General features: G+C 47.3%; 1 protein-coding gene across 1 annotated transcript in view; it reads left to right on the forward strand.

Moving 5' to 3' along the window:
- akap6 (A kinase (PRKA) anchor protein 6) overlaps nt 1–17,756 on the forward strand; it is a 385,428-nt gene that overhangs the window by 180,404 nt on the left and 187,268 nt on the right. The window contains exon 15 of the mRNA XM_056296282.1: nt 9,282–10,925. Coding sequence (XP_056152257.1) covers nt 9,282–10,925 — 1,644 coding nt within the window. The remainder of the gene's footprint in view (nt 1–9,281; nt 10,926–17,756) is intronic.

Here is a 17,756-nt window from a genome sequence, read left to right on the forward strand (position 1 = left end):
TGTGTGTGCATGCATTATGCTCTGGGTTTGGTTTTTTCTGCAGCTTGGGAGTGTAAGTGTATGTTGCATGTGTTGAGAGATACATTTGAGAAGTTGTGTGTGGTGTGTGTGTGTGTGTGGTGAGTGTGTGTCTGTGTGTGTCTGTGTGTGTGTGTGTGTGTGTGTGTGTGTGTGTGTGTGTGTGTGTGTGTGTGTGTGTGTGCATGCATTATGCTCTGGGTTTGGTTTTTTCTGCAGCTTGGGAGTGTAAGTGTATGTTGCATGTGTTGAGAGATACATTTGAGAAGTTGTGTGTGTGTGTGTGTGTGTGTGGTGAGTGTGTGTGTGTATGTGTGTGTGTGTGTGTGTGTGTGTGTGTGTGTGTGTGTGTGTGTGTGCATGCATTATGCTCTGGGTTTGGTTTTTTCTGCAGCTTGGGAGTGTAAGTGTATGTTGCGTGTGTTGAGAGATACATTTGAAAAGTTGTGTATGTGTGTGTGTGTGTGTGTGTGTGCATGCATTATGTTCTGGGTTTGGTTTTTTCTGCAGCTTGGGAGTGTAAGTGTATGTTGCATGTGTTGAGAGATACATTTGAGAAGTTGTGTGTGTGTGTGTGTGTGTGTGTGGTGAGTGTGTGTGTGTGTGTGTGTGTGTGTGTGTGTGTGTGTGTGTGTGTGTGTGTGTGCGTGCATTATGCTCTGGGTTTGGTTTTTTCTGCAGCTTGGGAGTGTAAGTGTATGTTGCATGTGTTGAGAGATACATTTGAGAAGTTGTGTGTGTGTGTGTGTGTGTGTGGTGAGTGTGTGTGTGTATGTGTGTGTGTATGTGTGTGTGTGTGCATGCATTATGCTCTGGGTTTGGTTTTTTCTGCAGCTTGGGAGTGTAAGTGTATGTTGCGTGTGTTGAGAGATACATTTGAGAAGTTGTGTGTGTGTGGTGAGTGTGTGTGTGTGTATGTGTGTGTGTGTGTGTGTGTGTGTGTGTGCATTATGTTCTGGGTTTGGTTTTTTCTGCAGCTTGGGAGTGTAAGTGTATGTTGCATGTGTTGAGAGATACATTTGAGAAGTTGTGTGTGTGTGTGTGTGTGTGTGGTGAGTGTGTGTGTGTATGTGTGTGTGTGTGTGTGTGCATTATGTTCTGGGTTTGGTTTTTTCTGCAGCTTGGGAGTGTAAGTGTATGTTGCATGTGTTGAGAGATACATTTGAGAAGTTGTGTGTGTGTGTGTGTGTGTGTGTGTGTGTGTGTGTGTGTGTGTGTGTGTGTGTGTGTGTGTGTGTGTGTGTGTGTGTGTGTGCATTATGTTCTGGGTTTGGTTTTTTCTGCAGCTTGGGAGTGTAAGTGTATGTTGCATGTGTTGAGAGATACATTTGAGAAGTTGTGTGTGTGTGTGTGTGTGTGTGTGTGTGTGTGTGTGTGTGTGTGTGTGTGTGTGTGCATTATGTTCTGGGTTTGGTTTTTTCTGCAGCTTGGGTGTGTAAGTGTATGTTGCATGTGTTGAGAGATACATTTGAGAAGTTGTGTGTGTGTGTGTGTGTGTGGTGAGTGTGTGTGTGTGTATGTGTGTGTGTGTGTGTGTGTGTGTGCGCGTGCGCGCGCGCGAGGCCCTTATCAGAGTGTGCTGGCAGAGACAGCTTGTTGGCCCCAGGCCTCCATTTCACCCCCCTAGACCACACAGAAGAGGAGAGAGAGGGGAGGGGGAGGAGAGAGAGAGAGAGGGAAGGGAAGGAGACATGGCCCAAAGAGGAGTAGACACAGATGAGAGAGGAAAGAACAGAGAGAGTGCATGGGGGAAAATGGTATAGAGTGATGGGAGGAAGACAAAGAGGAGAAAGATGATGACAGAAGGGAAAAATGAAGGGATTGTGTGGAGGAGTGAGAGAATGAGAATGAGAGGTGGAAATGAAAACATTTAAAGTGAATCATGGCTTGTAGGAAGTGACTCTGTTTACCCCGAGTTGTTTCCGGTGACATCACACAACTTAGAGCAAACACACACACACACACGCACACAGGTCAAAGGTGTTAGTGTGGAGGTGAGCTCTGACCTGTGTTGGGAGGACAGAGGGCAAGTACCAAAGTCTGCTGCTGGGCGCAGTGAAGACTCCCATCTCTGCTGTGGGTATTGTAGAAGGACTGGAGAGAGAAGAGAGGAGGAATGGAATGGAGAGGAGTCTGGGACGTGTGGAGAGATGGAGGGGAGGATGAGGAGTGCAGGAGGGACAGAGAAGAGGAGTAGATGGAGAGGAGATGGGGACGAAGAGGAAGAGGGCTGTGACTCCTGTTTTCGGAATGTGGAGTAGCGTGGGACCTGCGGCTCTCCCTCTGATTTGAACACGACTGCCGCTTATGTTTCTTTTTGAAATCAGGTTCAGAAAGTGATGGAGCCGGTCAGGTCGTCGTCACGCTCCTCCTGCTTTTCCAGGGGTCAAGAGGAATGTCTGGAGGGACGACGTTCCCATCATGACACACTGAGCTTCAACGTCAACATGTGTCATGTCGCCGTGATGAAACCAATCTGACCATGGATAATATTATAATATCTAATATTATTTATGTTTATATATATATACAGTGCATCCGGAAAGTATTCACACCCCTTCACTTTCCCCACATGTTGTTATATTACAGCCTTATTCCAAAATGGATTAAATTCCTTTTTCCCCTCATCAATCTACATACAATACCCCATAATGACAAAGCGAAAAAGGTTTTGTAGAAATTTTTGCAAATTTATTAAAAATAAAAAACTGAAATATTGCATGTACATAAGTATTCACACCCTTTGCTATGACACTCAAAATTGAGCTCAGGTTCATCCTGTTTCCACTGATCATCCTTGAGATGTTTCTACATCTTGATTGGAGTCCACCTGGAGTAAATTCCATGGATTGGACATGATTTGGAAAGGCACACACTTGTCTATATAAGGTCCCACTGTTGACAGGGCATGTCAGAGCAGAAACCAAGCCATGAAGTCAAAGGAATTGTCTGTGGACCTCCGAGACAGGATTGTATCGAGGCACAGATCTGGGGAAGGGTACAAAGAAATTTCTACAGCATTGAAGGTCCCGAAGAGCACAGTGGTCTCCATCATTCGTAAATGGAAGAAGTTTGGATCCACCAGCACTCTTCCTAGAGCTGGCCGCCCAGCCAAACTGAGCAATCGGGGGAGAAGGGCCTTGGTCAGGGAGGTGACCAAAAACCCGATGGTCACTCTGACAGAGCTCCAGCGTTCCTCTGTGGAGATGGGAGAACCTTCCAGAAGGACAACCATCTCTGCAGCACTCCACCAATCAGGCCTTTATGGTAGAGTGGCCAGACGGAAGCCTCTGCTCACTAAAAGGCACATGACAGCCCGCTTGGAGTTTGCCAGAAAGCACCTAAAGGACTCTCAGACCATGAGAAACAAGATTCTCTGGTCTGATGAAACCAAGATTGAACTCTTTGGCCTGAATGCCAAACGTCACGTCTGGAGGAAACCAGGCACCTCTCATCACCTTGCTAATACCATCCCTACAGTGAAGTATGGTGGTGGCAGCATCATGCTGTGGGGATGTTCTTCAGTGGCAGGAACTGGGAGACTAGTCAGGATCAAGGGAAAGATGAATGGAGCAAAGTACGGAGAGATCCTTGATGAAAACCTGCTCCAGAGCGTTCAGGACCCCAGACTGGGGCGAAGGTTTACCTTTCCACACGACAACGACCCTAAGCACACAGCCAAGACAACGAAGGAGGGGCTTCGGGACTAGTCTGTGAATGTCCTTGAGTGGCCCAGCCAGAGCCCAGACTTGAACCCCATTGAACATCTCTGGAAAGACCTGAAAATAGCTGTGGAGCGACGCTCCCCATCTAACCTTACAGAGCTGGAGAGGATCTGCAGAGAAGAAACGGAGAAATACCCCAAATATAGGTGTGCCAAGCTTGTAGCTTCATACCCAAGAAGACTTGAGGCTGTAATCGCTGCCAAGGGTGCCTCAACCAAGTACTGAGTAAAGGCTGTGAATACTTATGTACATGCAATATTTCAGTTTTCTATTTTTAATACATTTGCAAAAATTTCTACAAAACCTTTTTCACTGTGTCATTATGGGGTATTGTGTGTAGATTGATGAGGGAAAAAAGGAATTTAATCCATTTTGGAATAAGGCTGTAACATAACAAAATGTGGGGAAAGTGAAGGGGTGTGAATACTTTCCAGATGCACTGTATATATATATATATATATATCTGTATATATCTGTATATATATATATATCTGTGTATATATAGATATATATATATAGATATATAGATATATATATATATATAGATATATAGATATATATAGATATATATCTGTGATGGCCTGTCCAGTGTGTCTCCCCGCCTGCCGTCCAATGATAGGCTCCAGCATCCCCGCAACCCCGGTTAGGATAAGCAGCTTGGATAATGGATATATATATATATATACTGTATATGTAGCGTTTTTACGAAACCATCAATGGTGTTATAAGTGCTCCACTAATGAAGAGTGGAATATCAGCACCGATTCCTGGGAGAAAAGTGTTAATGCATAGCAGTACCGGCCTGTTTCGTGCGTGGCGCACTCATCAACTGCTAATCCAGTCCATCACAGGCAGAATAGCAGCTGATGAGTGCGCCACACATGAAACAGGCCGGTACTGCTATGCATTAACACTTTTCTTCCTGTATTTGTGTTGATATACATTTCTACTGGGAAAAAAAACTTAAAAGGTACATTTCAGTGTTTCTATTTCTTTTTTTTAAAGCGGTCGCTGTAGTTCAGCTTCTGTCCACCGATCTTTTCTTCTGATGCTCATGATGTCACCAGACACTCATTTACATACAGCCTGTCAGATCACATCATCAAAATATGAAACCCCACCCAGTCTTTCCACCAACCCTTGCTTGTACTTGTTACTCAAAGGTTGGCTCATGAATATTAATGAGAACTAGACCACTCCCTCACAGTTCATGATACAACTGAGAGCAGTTATGGCTAAAGGTATAAATACACAACATCATCCATCCATCCATTCTCCAAACCGCTTCTCCTTACTCCGGGTCGCGGGATGCTGGAGCCTATCCCATCATTCATTGGGCAGCAGGCGGGGAGACACCCTGGACAGGCTGCCAGTCCATCACAGGGCTGATACACACATTCATACCTAGGGACAATTTAGTACGGCTGATTCTCCTGACCTGCATGTCTTTGGACTGTGGGAGGAAACCGGAGCCCCCGGAGGAAACCCATGCAGACACGGGGAGAACATGCAAACTCCACACAGAGGACGACCCGGGACGACCCCCCAAGGTTGGACTACCCCGGGGCTCGAACCCAGGACCTTCTTGCTGTGAGGCAACCGCGCTAACCACTTTGCCATCGTGCTGCCCAATGTGAGTGCGTTGACCGGGAATCGAACCCGGGTCAGCTGCAATGTTGTTGATTTTTGTTTGTTTGTTTGTTTGTTTGTTTGTTTTTACCACTACACCACCAACACCATGAAGGTGGAAGTGCAGCCTCTGTTACCGTGTGAATGATGTTCCTGATGAGTTCATGTATAACCCAGTCACCTGATCCTATGGTGAGCCCCATAAGTGACCAGAGGTCCAGAACTCCACGGTGGAGTTCATCACCTCCTCAGACTACATGCTGCGACCCCCCCAGCCAGCTGTCTGCCTGATTGCCCTCGACGTGTTGTACGTACAATGCCATGGGGGCAGGCTATCTAAAATACTTGTGTAAAAAAAATACACAATATCAGCTAGCGCTTGGCCAACGGATCGGACCTTTTAGTCGATTGGTTAACGTAGGTGCCCATGACGCGGGAGACCCAGGTTCATGTCCTGGCTGTGGCAGTTCCTGACTGCCCTCCGAATTGGCTACATTTGCTGGAGAGAAGAGGAGTGAAAGTCGGTAGGAGCAAGATGGAATACCTATGCGAGAGTGGGAAGGAGGACAGTGGAGTGGTGAGGATGCAAGGTGGAATGGTGAGTAGAGGTGATGAAGGTGGATGAGTTTAATACTTGGACTCAACTGTCCAAAGTAACACTCCCTGTTACTTTGGACAGACAGGACAGAAGAGAGGTGGAGAAGAGAGTGCAGGCAGGGTGGAGTGGGTGGAGAAGAGTGTCAGGAGTGATGTGTGACAGAAGGGTACCAGCAAGAGTTAAAGGGAAGGTTTACAAGATGGTAGTGAGACCAGCTATGTTATATGGTTTGGAGACAGTGGCACTGATGAAAAGACAGGAGGAGGAGCTGGAGGTGGCAGAGATGAAGATGATAAGATTTTCATTGGGAGTGATGAAGGAGGACAGGATTAGGAACGAGTATATTAGAGGGACAGCTCAGGTTGGACGGTTTGGAGACAAAGCAAGAGAGACAAGATTGAGATGGTTTGGACATGTGTGGAGGAGAGATGCTGGGTATACTGGGAGAAGGATGCTGAATATGGAGCTGCCAGGGAAGAGGAGAAGAGGAAGGCCAAAGAGGAGGTTTATGGAGGTGGTGAGGGAGGACATGCAGGTGGCTGGTGTGACAGAGGAAGATGCAGATGACAGGAAGAGATGGAAACGGATGATCCGCTGTGGTGACGCTTAACGGGAGTAGCTGAAAGTAGTAGTAGTAGTAACATTGGATGCAAACAGGACAGTGGACTGAGAGAAAGTTGAAGACATGATGCAAAATTCCTGATTCAAATGTGAAGGCAGGACGCAGCGGTCAGCTTAATGTGATGTAAAGTTATTTCGGCTTCAAATGAAAACTCGATTAGTCTCTGTGTAGGAATATAGAAAGAAAATGTTTTATTTTAATATAATAATAATGATAACATTAAATTATATAGCGCTTTTCTAACATTTAAAGTGGCTTTACAATAAAGGGGGTGAAACAAGACAACAGATAAGCACAACACAACATGCAGGGGTGGATGGGAAGGGGGGCAGACATACAGGGGTGGATGGGAAGGGGGGCAGACATACAGGGGTGGATGGGAAGGGTGGCAGACATACGGGTGGATGGGAAGGGGGGCAGACATACAGGGGTGGCTGGGAAGGGTAGCAGACATACAGGGGTGGATGGGAAGGGTAACAGACATACAGGGGTGGATGGGAAGGGTAACAGACATGCAGGGGTGGATGGGAAGGGTAGCAGACATACAGGGGTGGATGGGAAGGGTAGCAGACATACAGGGGTGGATGGGAAGGGTAACAGACATACAGGGGTGGATGGGAAGGGTAACAGACATACAGGGGTGGATGGGAAGGGTAACAGACATACAGGGGTGGATGGGAAGGGTAACAGACATGCAGGGGTGGATGGGAAGGGTAACAGACATACAGGGGTGGATGGGAAGGGTAGCAGACATACAGGGGTGGATGGGAAGGGTAGCAGACATACAGGGGTGGATGGGAAGGGTAGCAGACATACAGGGGTGGATGGGAAGGGTAACAGACATACAGGGGTGGATGGGAAGGGTAACAGACATACAGGGGTGGATGGGAAGGGTAACAGACATACAGGGGTGGATGGGAAGGGTAACAGACATACAGGGGTGGATGGGAAGGGTAGCAGACATACAGGGGTGGATGGGAAGGGTAGCAGACATACAGGGGTGGATGGGAAGGGTAACAGACATACAGGGGTGGATGGGAAGGGTAACAGACATACAGGGGTGGATGGGAAGGGTAACAGACATACAGGGGTGGCTGGGAAGGGTAACAGACATACAGGGGTGGATGGGAAGGGTGGCAGACATACAGGGGTGGATGGGAAGGGTAACAGACATACAGGGGTGGATGGGAAGGGTGGCAGACATACAGGGGTGGATGGGAAGGGTAACAGACATACAGGGGTGGCTGGGAAGGGGGGCTACGAGAGGGAGAAGCGGCAGCCACACACGATGCCAGCACTACTCTCCCACTTAAACACACACAAGAGGGCAAGAAAAACACAAAACAACAGCACTGTGGATGTTGATGTTGTGTAGGGGTTTAGTCTTGTAGCCTATTCGTCTCCCAAGGTATCCACTAGGTGGCACTATATAACGCATGGCTGTGGCTGGTTCGTGGGCATCAGGGAATATCCGCATACTAGTGGGCCTGCGTACTGCACGCCTAGAGTACAGACCTCCTCCGAGTCCCTTGTAGTTCAGCCAGGGTCCTAGGTGTAGCCAGTTACCGTGTGTCGCCATGAGGAGGCGCTACATAGGGCTTGGTGCTGGGGAGGCTATGTACTGGCAGGGAGAGACTTACGTGTCTTTTTGAATTATTGCAACGTTAAAATTTCCGATTGGAGAACTGAGATTATTTCTGCAGTAGCACATTTTATCAGAGAACAAAACAACTGGACACGTGTGTGGCAGAGCTCGTCAGCCTGCAGCACCCGTCCCTGTGGCGTCTGCCCCGCACCCGCTGCTCTGCAGCGCAGCACAGCCGTTGTATGAATCTCAAGTCACTTTCCAACATCTGTAAATAAAAGTTGTTAGGTGGGGTTTGTGTGTGCGGCGTTGCTGGCGTCTGGCCTGTTATTATGCTTTGCCCTGCGAGCGCAGCAGCGCCTCCATTAGAGGCTACAGACGCTACCTGCACGCCGACGCCACGCTAGTCTGCTCTCATGGCGGTCTGTTTCTGAAGCCAATTGAGTAGAAATGATGTTATAATTGATGTTTTACCAAAACAGAATGTGGCGTGGTGGCGAACATGCGGCGCTTCTCAAACAGCACTCTGACCTTTCTGTATCGCAGCCGGCGCGATATTGAAAGCTAATGTCGTTAATTATTGCCAATAATCTACTGTGGCGCACAAAAACACGGCCTCAAATTAATGGTCTTCTAAATGTATGCGCTCACCGCAGGCCAGTTTGTCATCCAAAGTTGTTGAGACACAAAGTGAAATAAACTTCCTGACATCTATTTCCCCCACGCCGCCATGCGCCACAACTTCTCCAACAGCTAAATGAAATATGCAAATAATCACCGTCAAGCCCAATAAGAAATAATTAACGCTGTCTGCTCTCGGTGGCAGCAGGTATTAGCATGCCAAAGCACTCCAAAATGTAATTTATAAAGTGAATTAAAAAAATGACGGCGCTCTTTCTGTGTCTTTGCCAGCGGCAAAGCGACATTTCTAATGCACTCTCTGGGGAGTGAATTGATAGTGGTGGCAGCAGGGCTTTTTTTTTTTTTGATATTTCCCATTTCTGATATTTTTCAAATATTTAATTACAGGAATGGTAAAAGTGAATGTGTGAAGGTTTTTCCAGAGCGGCAGATGTTTGTGTGGCCTCAGCTTGTTGAACACAGCTGATCATCACGGGGAGGCCGCCGTCACAACACAGGCGGCTGCAGCAAATGGAGGAAGTTGGGCAGACAGGACTCCCAGCTCGTGTGCAGAGGAACCCAGAGGTTCAGACAGGACTCCTAGCTCGTGTGCAGAGGAACCCAGAAGTTCAGACAGGACTCCCAGCTCGTGTGCAGAGGAACCCAGAGGTTCAGACAGGACTCCCAGCTCGTGTGCAGAGGAACCCAGAGGTTCAGACAGGACTCCCAGCTCGTGTGCAGAGGAACCCAGAAGTTCAGACAGGACTCCCAGCTCGTGTACAGAGGAACCCAGAGGTTCAGACAGGACTCCCAGCTCGTGTACAGAGGAACCCAGAGGTTCAGACAGGATTCCCAGCTCGTGTGCAGAGGAACCCAGAGGTTCAGACAGGACTCACAGCTCGTGTGCAGAGGAACCCAGAGGTTCAGACAGGACTCCCAGCTCGTGTGCAGAGGAAGCCAGAGGTTCAGACAGGACTCCCAGCTCGTGTGCAGAGGAACCCAGAAGTTCAGACAGGACTCCCAGCTCTTTTACAGAGGAACCCAGAGGTTCAGACAGGACTCCCAGCTCGTGTACAGAGGAACCCAGAGGTTCAGACAGGACTCCCAGCTCGTGTACAGAGGAACCCAGAGGTTCAGACAGGACTCACAGCTCGTGTGCAGAGGAACCCAGAGGTTCAGACAGGACTCCCAGCTGGTGTGCAGAGGAACCCAGAGGTTCAGACAGGACTCCCAGCTGGTGTGCAGAGGAACCCAGAGGTTCAGACAGGACTCCCATCTTGTGTGCAGAGGAACCCAGAGGTTCAGACAGGACTCCCAGCTCGTGTGCAGAGGAACCCAGAGGTTCAGACAGGACTCACAGCTCGTGTGAGGAACCCAGAGGTTCAGAAAGGACTCCCAGCTCATGTGCAGAGGAACCCAGAGGTTCAGACAGGACTCGCAGCTCGTGTGCAGAGGAACCCAGAGGTTCAGACAGGACTCGCAGCTCGTGTGAGGAACCCAGAGGTTCAGACAGGACTCCCAGCTCGTGTGCAGAGGAACCCAGAGGTTCAGACAGGATTCCCAGCTCGTGTGCAGAGGAACCCAGAGGTTCAGACAGGACTCCCAGCTCGTGTGCAGAGGAACCCAGAGGTTCAGACAGGACTCCCAGCTCGTGTGCAGAGGAACCCAGAGGTTCAGACAGGACTCCCAGCTGGTGTGCAGAGGAACCCAGAAGTTCAGACAGGACTCCCAGCTCTTTTACAGAGGAACCCAGAGGTTCAGACAGGACTCCCAGCTCGTGTACAGAGGAACCCAGAGGTTCAGACAGGACTCCCAGCTCGTGTACAGAGGAACCCAGAGGTTCAGACAGGACTCACAGCTCGTGTGCAGAGGAACCCAGAGGTTCAGACAGGACTCCCAGCTGGTGTGCAGAGGAACCCAGAGGTTCAGACAGGACTCCCAGCTCGTGTGCAGAGGAACCCAGAGGTTCAGACAGGACTCCCAGCTCGTGTGCAGAGGAACTCAGAGGTTCAGACAGGACTCCCAGCTCGTGTGCAGAGGAACTCAGAGGTTCAGACAGGACTCCCAGCTCGTGTGCAGAGGAACTCAGAGGTTCCACCTGTTTCTTCTGCTAATGACCCTGGTGAGGTCGTGTGTGGACGTGTCGTGGTTTAGTTAGCATGGTGTTAGCATGGTGAAGCTAAAGCCCTAACCAGACATGTTTACACAGCGTTTGTTTCTGCTGCTCCCATCCTTCCCCATCCTGCATCCTGCAGTGCCCTCACACACACACACACACACACACACACACACACACACACACACACACACACACACAGCAGTCTTACACCAGCATGTACAGCTCAGTTCAGCCATACTGCCTGCAAGCAGCCACCCTGAGGTCAAGAGTTGGTGACCTCTGACCTCAGGGTGGGAACACAGGAGGGATCATGTCAGAGAAGTTCTGGGAGATGAAAGACACACCTGAAGGAGGAGGGTTGTGATGTTTTTTATAAACGTATAGAAAAGTGAATATAATAGGGGTTTGAGGTGTGTGTGTGTGTGTGTGTGTGTGTGAGAGAGAGAGAGAGAGAGAGAGAGAGAGAGAGAGAGAGAGAGAGAGAGAGAGAGAGAGAGAGAGAGAGAGAGAGAGAGAGACTATATCTACAGTGTACTGGATATTGGTATGTGTGTGTGGTTGTGTTTGAGGCGGGATGTGTGTGTGTGTGTGTGTGTGTGTGTGGGACTATGTCTACAGTGTACTAGATGTGTGTGTGTGTGAGAGAGAGGCCATTTCTGTAGTGTACTAGATGTGTGTGTGTGTGTGTGTGTGTGTGTGTGTGTGTGTGTGTGTGTGTGTGTGTGTGTGTGTGTGGTTGTATTTTAGAGTGTGTGTGTGTGTGTTCGTATTTTAGAGTGTGTGTGTGTGTGTTCGTATTTTAGAGTGTGTGTGTGTGTGTGTGTGAGAGAGAGAGAGAGAGAGAGAGAGAGAGAGAGAGAGAGAGAGAGAGAGAGAGAGAGAGACTATATCTACAGTGTACTGGATATTGATGTGTGTGTGTGTGTGTGTGGTTGTGTTTGAGGCGGGGTGTGTGTTGGTAGGGGGGGTGTCCTGGGGAGGGGGGTTAACGGTGGGGAGGGAGAGGTGATTTACCTTCTGGTCAACTGAAATCACGATGTTTTAAAACAGCGTCCTGTCTTTCCTCTCTGTCAAACACAAACACAAACAGCTTCCCTGGCCGGGTGAACACACAGGTGAACACACAGGTGAACACACAGGTGAACACACAGGTGAACACACAGGTGCGTTGCCAAAACAGGTGTGAGCTGAATCCACAGACGAGCTGACATCGCTACTGACATCAGTAGAGATCTGCTGGAACAGAAAGATGTATCAACAGAATCTGTCACATGGCAACATGGCAGTCAAAGGTATAAACAAAAATAAGTAAATTTAGGGGCGTCCGGGTGGCGTCCGGGTGGTCTGTTCCGTTGCCTACCGACACAGGGATCGCTGGATCGAATCCCTGTGTTACCTCCGGCTTGGTCGGGCGTCCCTACAGACACAATTGTCTTTGTCTGCAGGTGGGAAGTCGGATGTGGGTGTGTGTCCTGGTCGCGGCACTAGCGCCTCCTCTGGTCGGTTGGGGCGCCTGTTCGGGGGGGAGGGGGAACTGGGGGGAATAGCGTGATCCTCCCCCGCGCTACGTCCCCCTGGTGAAACTCGGCTGGTGACTCCACATGTATGGGAGGAGGCTTGTGGTAGTCTACAGCCTCCCCGGATCAGCAGAGGGGGGTGGAGCAGTGACCGGGACGGCTCGGGAGAGCGGGGTGATTAGCCGGATACAACTGGGGAGAAAAAAGAGGAAAGATCCACAAAAAAAATGTAAATTTAACTTTAGAATACAAACAAGACTTGTGATTTGGTATTAGAAAGAAAGATGTACAAACACACACACTCGCACGAAAGCACTGGTAGTTTAAGATAAAGTACAGGTAGTTTAAAATAAAGTACAGGTAGTTTAAAATAAAGTACAGGTAGTTTAAGATAAAGTACAGGTAGTTTAAGATAAAGTACAGGTAGTTTAAGATAAAGTACAGGTAGTTTAAAATAAAGTACAGGTAGTTTAAGATAAAGTACAGGTAGTTTAAGATAAAGTACAGGTAGTTTAAGATAAAGTACAGGTAGTTTAAAATAAAGTACTGGTAGTTAAAAATAAAGTACAGGTAGTTTAAGATAAAGTACAGGTAGTTTAAGATAAAGTACAGGTAGTTTAAAATAAAGTACAGATAGTTTAAGATAAAGTACTGGTAGTTTAAGATAAAGTACAGGTAGTTTAAAATAAAGTACAGATAGTTTAAGATAAAGTACAGGTAGTTTAAGATAAAGTACAGGTAGTTTAAAATAAAGTACAGGTAGTTTAAAATAAAGCACTGGTAGTTTAAGATAAAGTACAGGTAGTTTAAAATAAAGTACAGGTAGTTTAAAATAAAGTACTGGTAGTTTAAGATAAAGTACAGGTAGTTTAAGATAAAGTACAGGTAGTTTAAGATAAAGTACAAGTAGTTTAAGATAAAGTACAGGTAGTTTAAGATAAAGTACAGGTAGTTTAAGATAAAGTACAGGTAGTTTAAGATAAAGTACAGGTAGTTTAAGATAAAGTACAGGTAGTTTAAGATAAAGTACAGGTAGTTTAAGATAAAGTACAGAAAGTTTAAAATAAAGTACAGATAGTTTAAAATAAAGTACAGGTAGTTTAAGATAAAGTACAGGTAGTTTAAGATAAAGCACTGGTAGTTTAAGATAAAGTACAGGTAGTTTAAGATAAAGTACAGGTAGTTTAAGATAAAGTACAGGTAGTTTAAGATAAAGTACAGAAAGTTTAAAATAAAGTACAGATAGTTTAAAATAAAGTACAGGTAGTTTAAGATAAAGTACAGGTAGTTTAAGATAAAGTACAGGTAGTTTAAAATAAAGTACAGATAGTTTAAAATAAAGTACAGGTAGTTTAAGATAAAGTACAAGTAGTTTAAGATAAAGTTAAGTAGTGTGGACATCGTGGTTCGATCCAGAAAACATAAAATATCTGGTCTCTTCTCGTCTCTGGATTACAGCCGGTTGCAGGACCTGATTTATTTTTCATTAGAGAATAAGGGCAGAGGGATACGCTGAGATTCTGGTCTGAGCGGGACCAAGCATTTGGAAATTCTGGACACACACACACACACACACACACACACACACACAGACACACACACACAGACACACTGTCCTTTGGTAACTTAATTACATTGTGCTCCCTCCCTCATGCTCTTGTTTCCCTGGGCGATGGCGATGCAGGGCTCTCAGAGCCACACAATCAAAACCACATTTTGATATCATTTCACTCATTTGTATTCATATGCCAGAGCGCGCACACACACACGCAGAGCACACGTGCACTGCACACACGTGCACAGATGCGCTCGCTCTTTTTTCCTTTTCCTTGCACACTCTTTGATTTGCTCTGTATTGCCTTTCTTCATTTCACTCTTTCTCTTGTCACTCCCTTGTTCTCATTGTTAAGCTGCTCTTCCAGCCCTGCTCCATCTCTCTGTCACTCACTGATCACACATCCTGCATCTCTCTCTCTGTCACTGACTATCACACATCCTCCATCTCTCTCACTGATCACGCATCCTCCATCTCTCTCTGTCACTGACTGATCAAACATCCTCCATCTCTCTCACTGATCACGCATCCTCCATCTCTCTCTGTCCCTCACTGATCACACATCCTGCATCTCTCTCTGTCCCTCACTGATCACACATCCTGCATCTCTCTCTGTCCCTCACTGATCACACATCCTGCGTCTCTCTCTCTGTCACTCACTGATCACACATCCTGCGTCTCTCTCTCTGTCACTCACTAATCACACATCCTCCATCTCTCTCTGTCACTCACTGATCACACATCCTCCATCTCTCTCTGTCCCTCACTGATCACACATCCTGCGTCTCTCTCTCTGTCACTCACTAATCACACATCCTCCATCTCTCTCTGTCACTCACTAATCACACATCCTCCATCTCTCTCTGTCACTCACTAATCACACATCCTCCATCTCTCTCTGTCCCTCACTGATCACACATCCTGCGTCTCTCTCTCTGTCACTCACTAATCACACATCCTCCATCTCTCTCTGTCACTCACTAATCACACATCCTCCATCTCTCTCTGTCACTCACTGATCACACGTCCTGCATCTCTCTCTGTCACTCACTGATCACACATCCTCCATCTCTCTCACTGATCACACATCCTCCATCTCTCTCTGTCCCTCACTGATCACACATCCTGCATCTCTCTCTGTCACTCACTAATCACACATCCTGCATCTCTCTCTCTCTGTCCCTCACTGATCACACATCCTGCATCTCTCTCTCTCTGTCACTCACTGATCACACATCCTGCATCTCTCTCTCTCTGTCACTCACTGATCACACATCCTGCATCTCTCTCTCTCTCTGTCACTCACTGATCACACGTCCTGCATCTCTCTCTGTCATGCACTGATCACACATCCTTCCTCTCTCTCTCTCTCTGTCACTTACTAATCACACATCCTGCATCTCTCTCTGTCACTCACTGATCACACATCCTGCATCTCTCTCTCTCTGTCACTCACTGATCACACATCCTTCCTCTCTCTCTCTCTCTGTCACTCACTAATCACACATCCTGCATCTCTCTCTGTCACTCACTGATCACACATCCTCCATCTCTCTCTCTCTGTCACTCACTGATCACACATCCTTCCTCTCTCTCTCTCTCTCTGTCACTCACTAATCACACATCCTGCATCTCTCTCTGTCACTCACTGATCACACATCCTGCATCTCTCTCTCTGTCACTCACTGATCACACATCCTGCATCTCTCTCTGTCACTCACTAATCACACATCCTGCATCTCTCTCTGTCACTCACTGATCACACATCCTGCATCTCTCTCTCTGTCACTCACTGATCACACATCCTGCATCTCTCTCTCTGTCACTCACTGATCACACATCCTACATCTCTCTCTGTCACTCACTGATCACACATCCTCCATCTCTCTCTCACTCACTGATCACACATCTTCCATCTCTCCATCACTCACTGATCACACATCCTCCATCTCTCTCTCTGTCACTCACTGATCACACATCCTCCATCTCTCTCTCTCTGTCACTCACTGATCACACATCCTCCATCTCTCTCCTCCATCTCTCTCTGTCACTCACTGATCCTACATCCTCCATCTTGTTTTTTAAATAACACGCAACATGGACCGTGTAGTGGTAATTACTAGAACCTGTGTGTCTGATGGACTTCTTATACACACATCTTTGTGTGTGTGTGTGTGTGTGTGTGTGTGTGTGTGTGTGTGTGTGTGTGTGTGTGTGTGTGTGCGTGTGTGTGTGCGTGCGTGCGTGCGTGCATGTGTAGAAATGTATAAATGTGTGTGGACGTCTCCCTCTGCTTGGAATCAACACACACACATTGTGGCCAGTGATTGTGTGCTCAGGCTGCACTTCTCTACTATGTCTCCACTGTGTCAAGGTGAACAACAGGATGATGTGAGTCACTCTCTGTCTCCCTCCTGTCTTCTTGTCTTTGTCTTCATGTTTCTTTATCTGTCTGTCTGTCTGTCTGTCTGTCTGTCTGTCTGTCTGTCAGTGTGTCTGTCTGTCTGTCTGTCTGTCAGTGTGTCTGTCTCTTATCTGCTGTAACATCCAGAGGGCACACATTAGAATTTTATATCCCCTTTATGAGCAGAGGAGGAGGGGATGGGAGGAAGTATGGGTGGATAGAGGGATGGGGGACAGGGGAGGGACAGATGTTTAGAGGGGAAACGAGAGGAAGGCTGATGGAGGTGTTGGATGGACGGAGGGATTGAGGAAGAGAAGATAGGAAGGCTGAGTGAAGGAATGGAAAGACCGAACGTAGAGATGTAACAGATGAAAAGAATGAAGTGAGGGGTAATTCAGACAACACACGGGGGGGGGGGGGGGAGTGATGGATGGAAGTACAGACGGATAATAGAGAGATGCAATGAAATTAAAGGAGAAGAGGGGAGATGAGGAGGACAAAGCCTCCATCTGATGCTTGACATCCAGGAGAGAGAGAGACATAGAGAGAGAGACAGGCAGAGAGAGAGAGAGCGACAGAGAGACAGACTGAAAGACAGACAGAGACATAGACAGGCAGAGAGAGAGAGTGTCAGAAAGAGACAGGCAGACAGAGAGAGACAGACAGACAGAGAGAGACAGGCAGCGAGGGAGAGAGACAGAGACAGACAGACATAGCGAGAGAGAGTTTGGTGGTTGTACCTGTGGGCTGCAGTAAATCACACCCTGGATAAGGTAATTCTGTGGCCCGTTCATCATCAGCAGGCAGACAGCTTTATGGCCAGCAGATTGGCTGTAAGGGCTCCTGATTAGAATAGAAGGAGGGGGGGAGTGTTACAGAGGGGGGAGCAGAAAGGAAGAATGTCACAGAAGGTTCCAGGATGAGGTGTTCAGGATGGAGAACTGGTTTCTGTGGGAAGTTGAGATGCTGATGCTACTTCAAACCAACCTGGAGTCCTGTGTTAGGCCTGCGACAGGCTCACTGGGTTATAACTCACACCGAGTGTAATCAGTCCATCAATCAGCCCATCAATCAGTCCATCAATCAGCCCATCAATCCGTCCATCAATCAGCCCATCAATCAATCATCCATCCATCAATCCGTCCGTCAATCAATCAGCACATCAATCAATCCATCAATCATTCAATCCATCAATCAGTCCATCAATCAAACTTTATGCACAGAGCACATTAAAATGCGCTGCAGTAAGCTTTATGTTGCGTGAAAGTGGACGTATAAAAAGTAGACAGTGATAAATTGAAAAAAATAGACAGAATAAATAGATAAAAATAAAGTAAAAAAATGTAGACTTTAACAGAATACA

Source organism: Lampris incognitus, chromosome 16 (genome assembly GCF_029633865.1).
Source record: "Lampris incognitus isolate fLamInc1 chromosome 16, fLamInc1.hap2, whole genome shotgun sequence".
Lineage (NCBI taxonomy): Eukaryota > Metazoa > Chordata > Actinopteri > Lampriformes > Lampridae > Lampris > Lampris incognitus.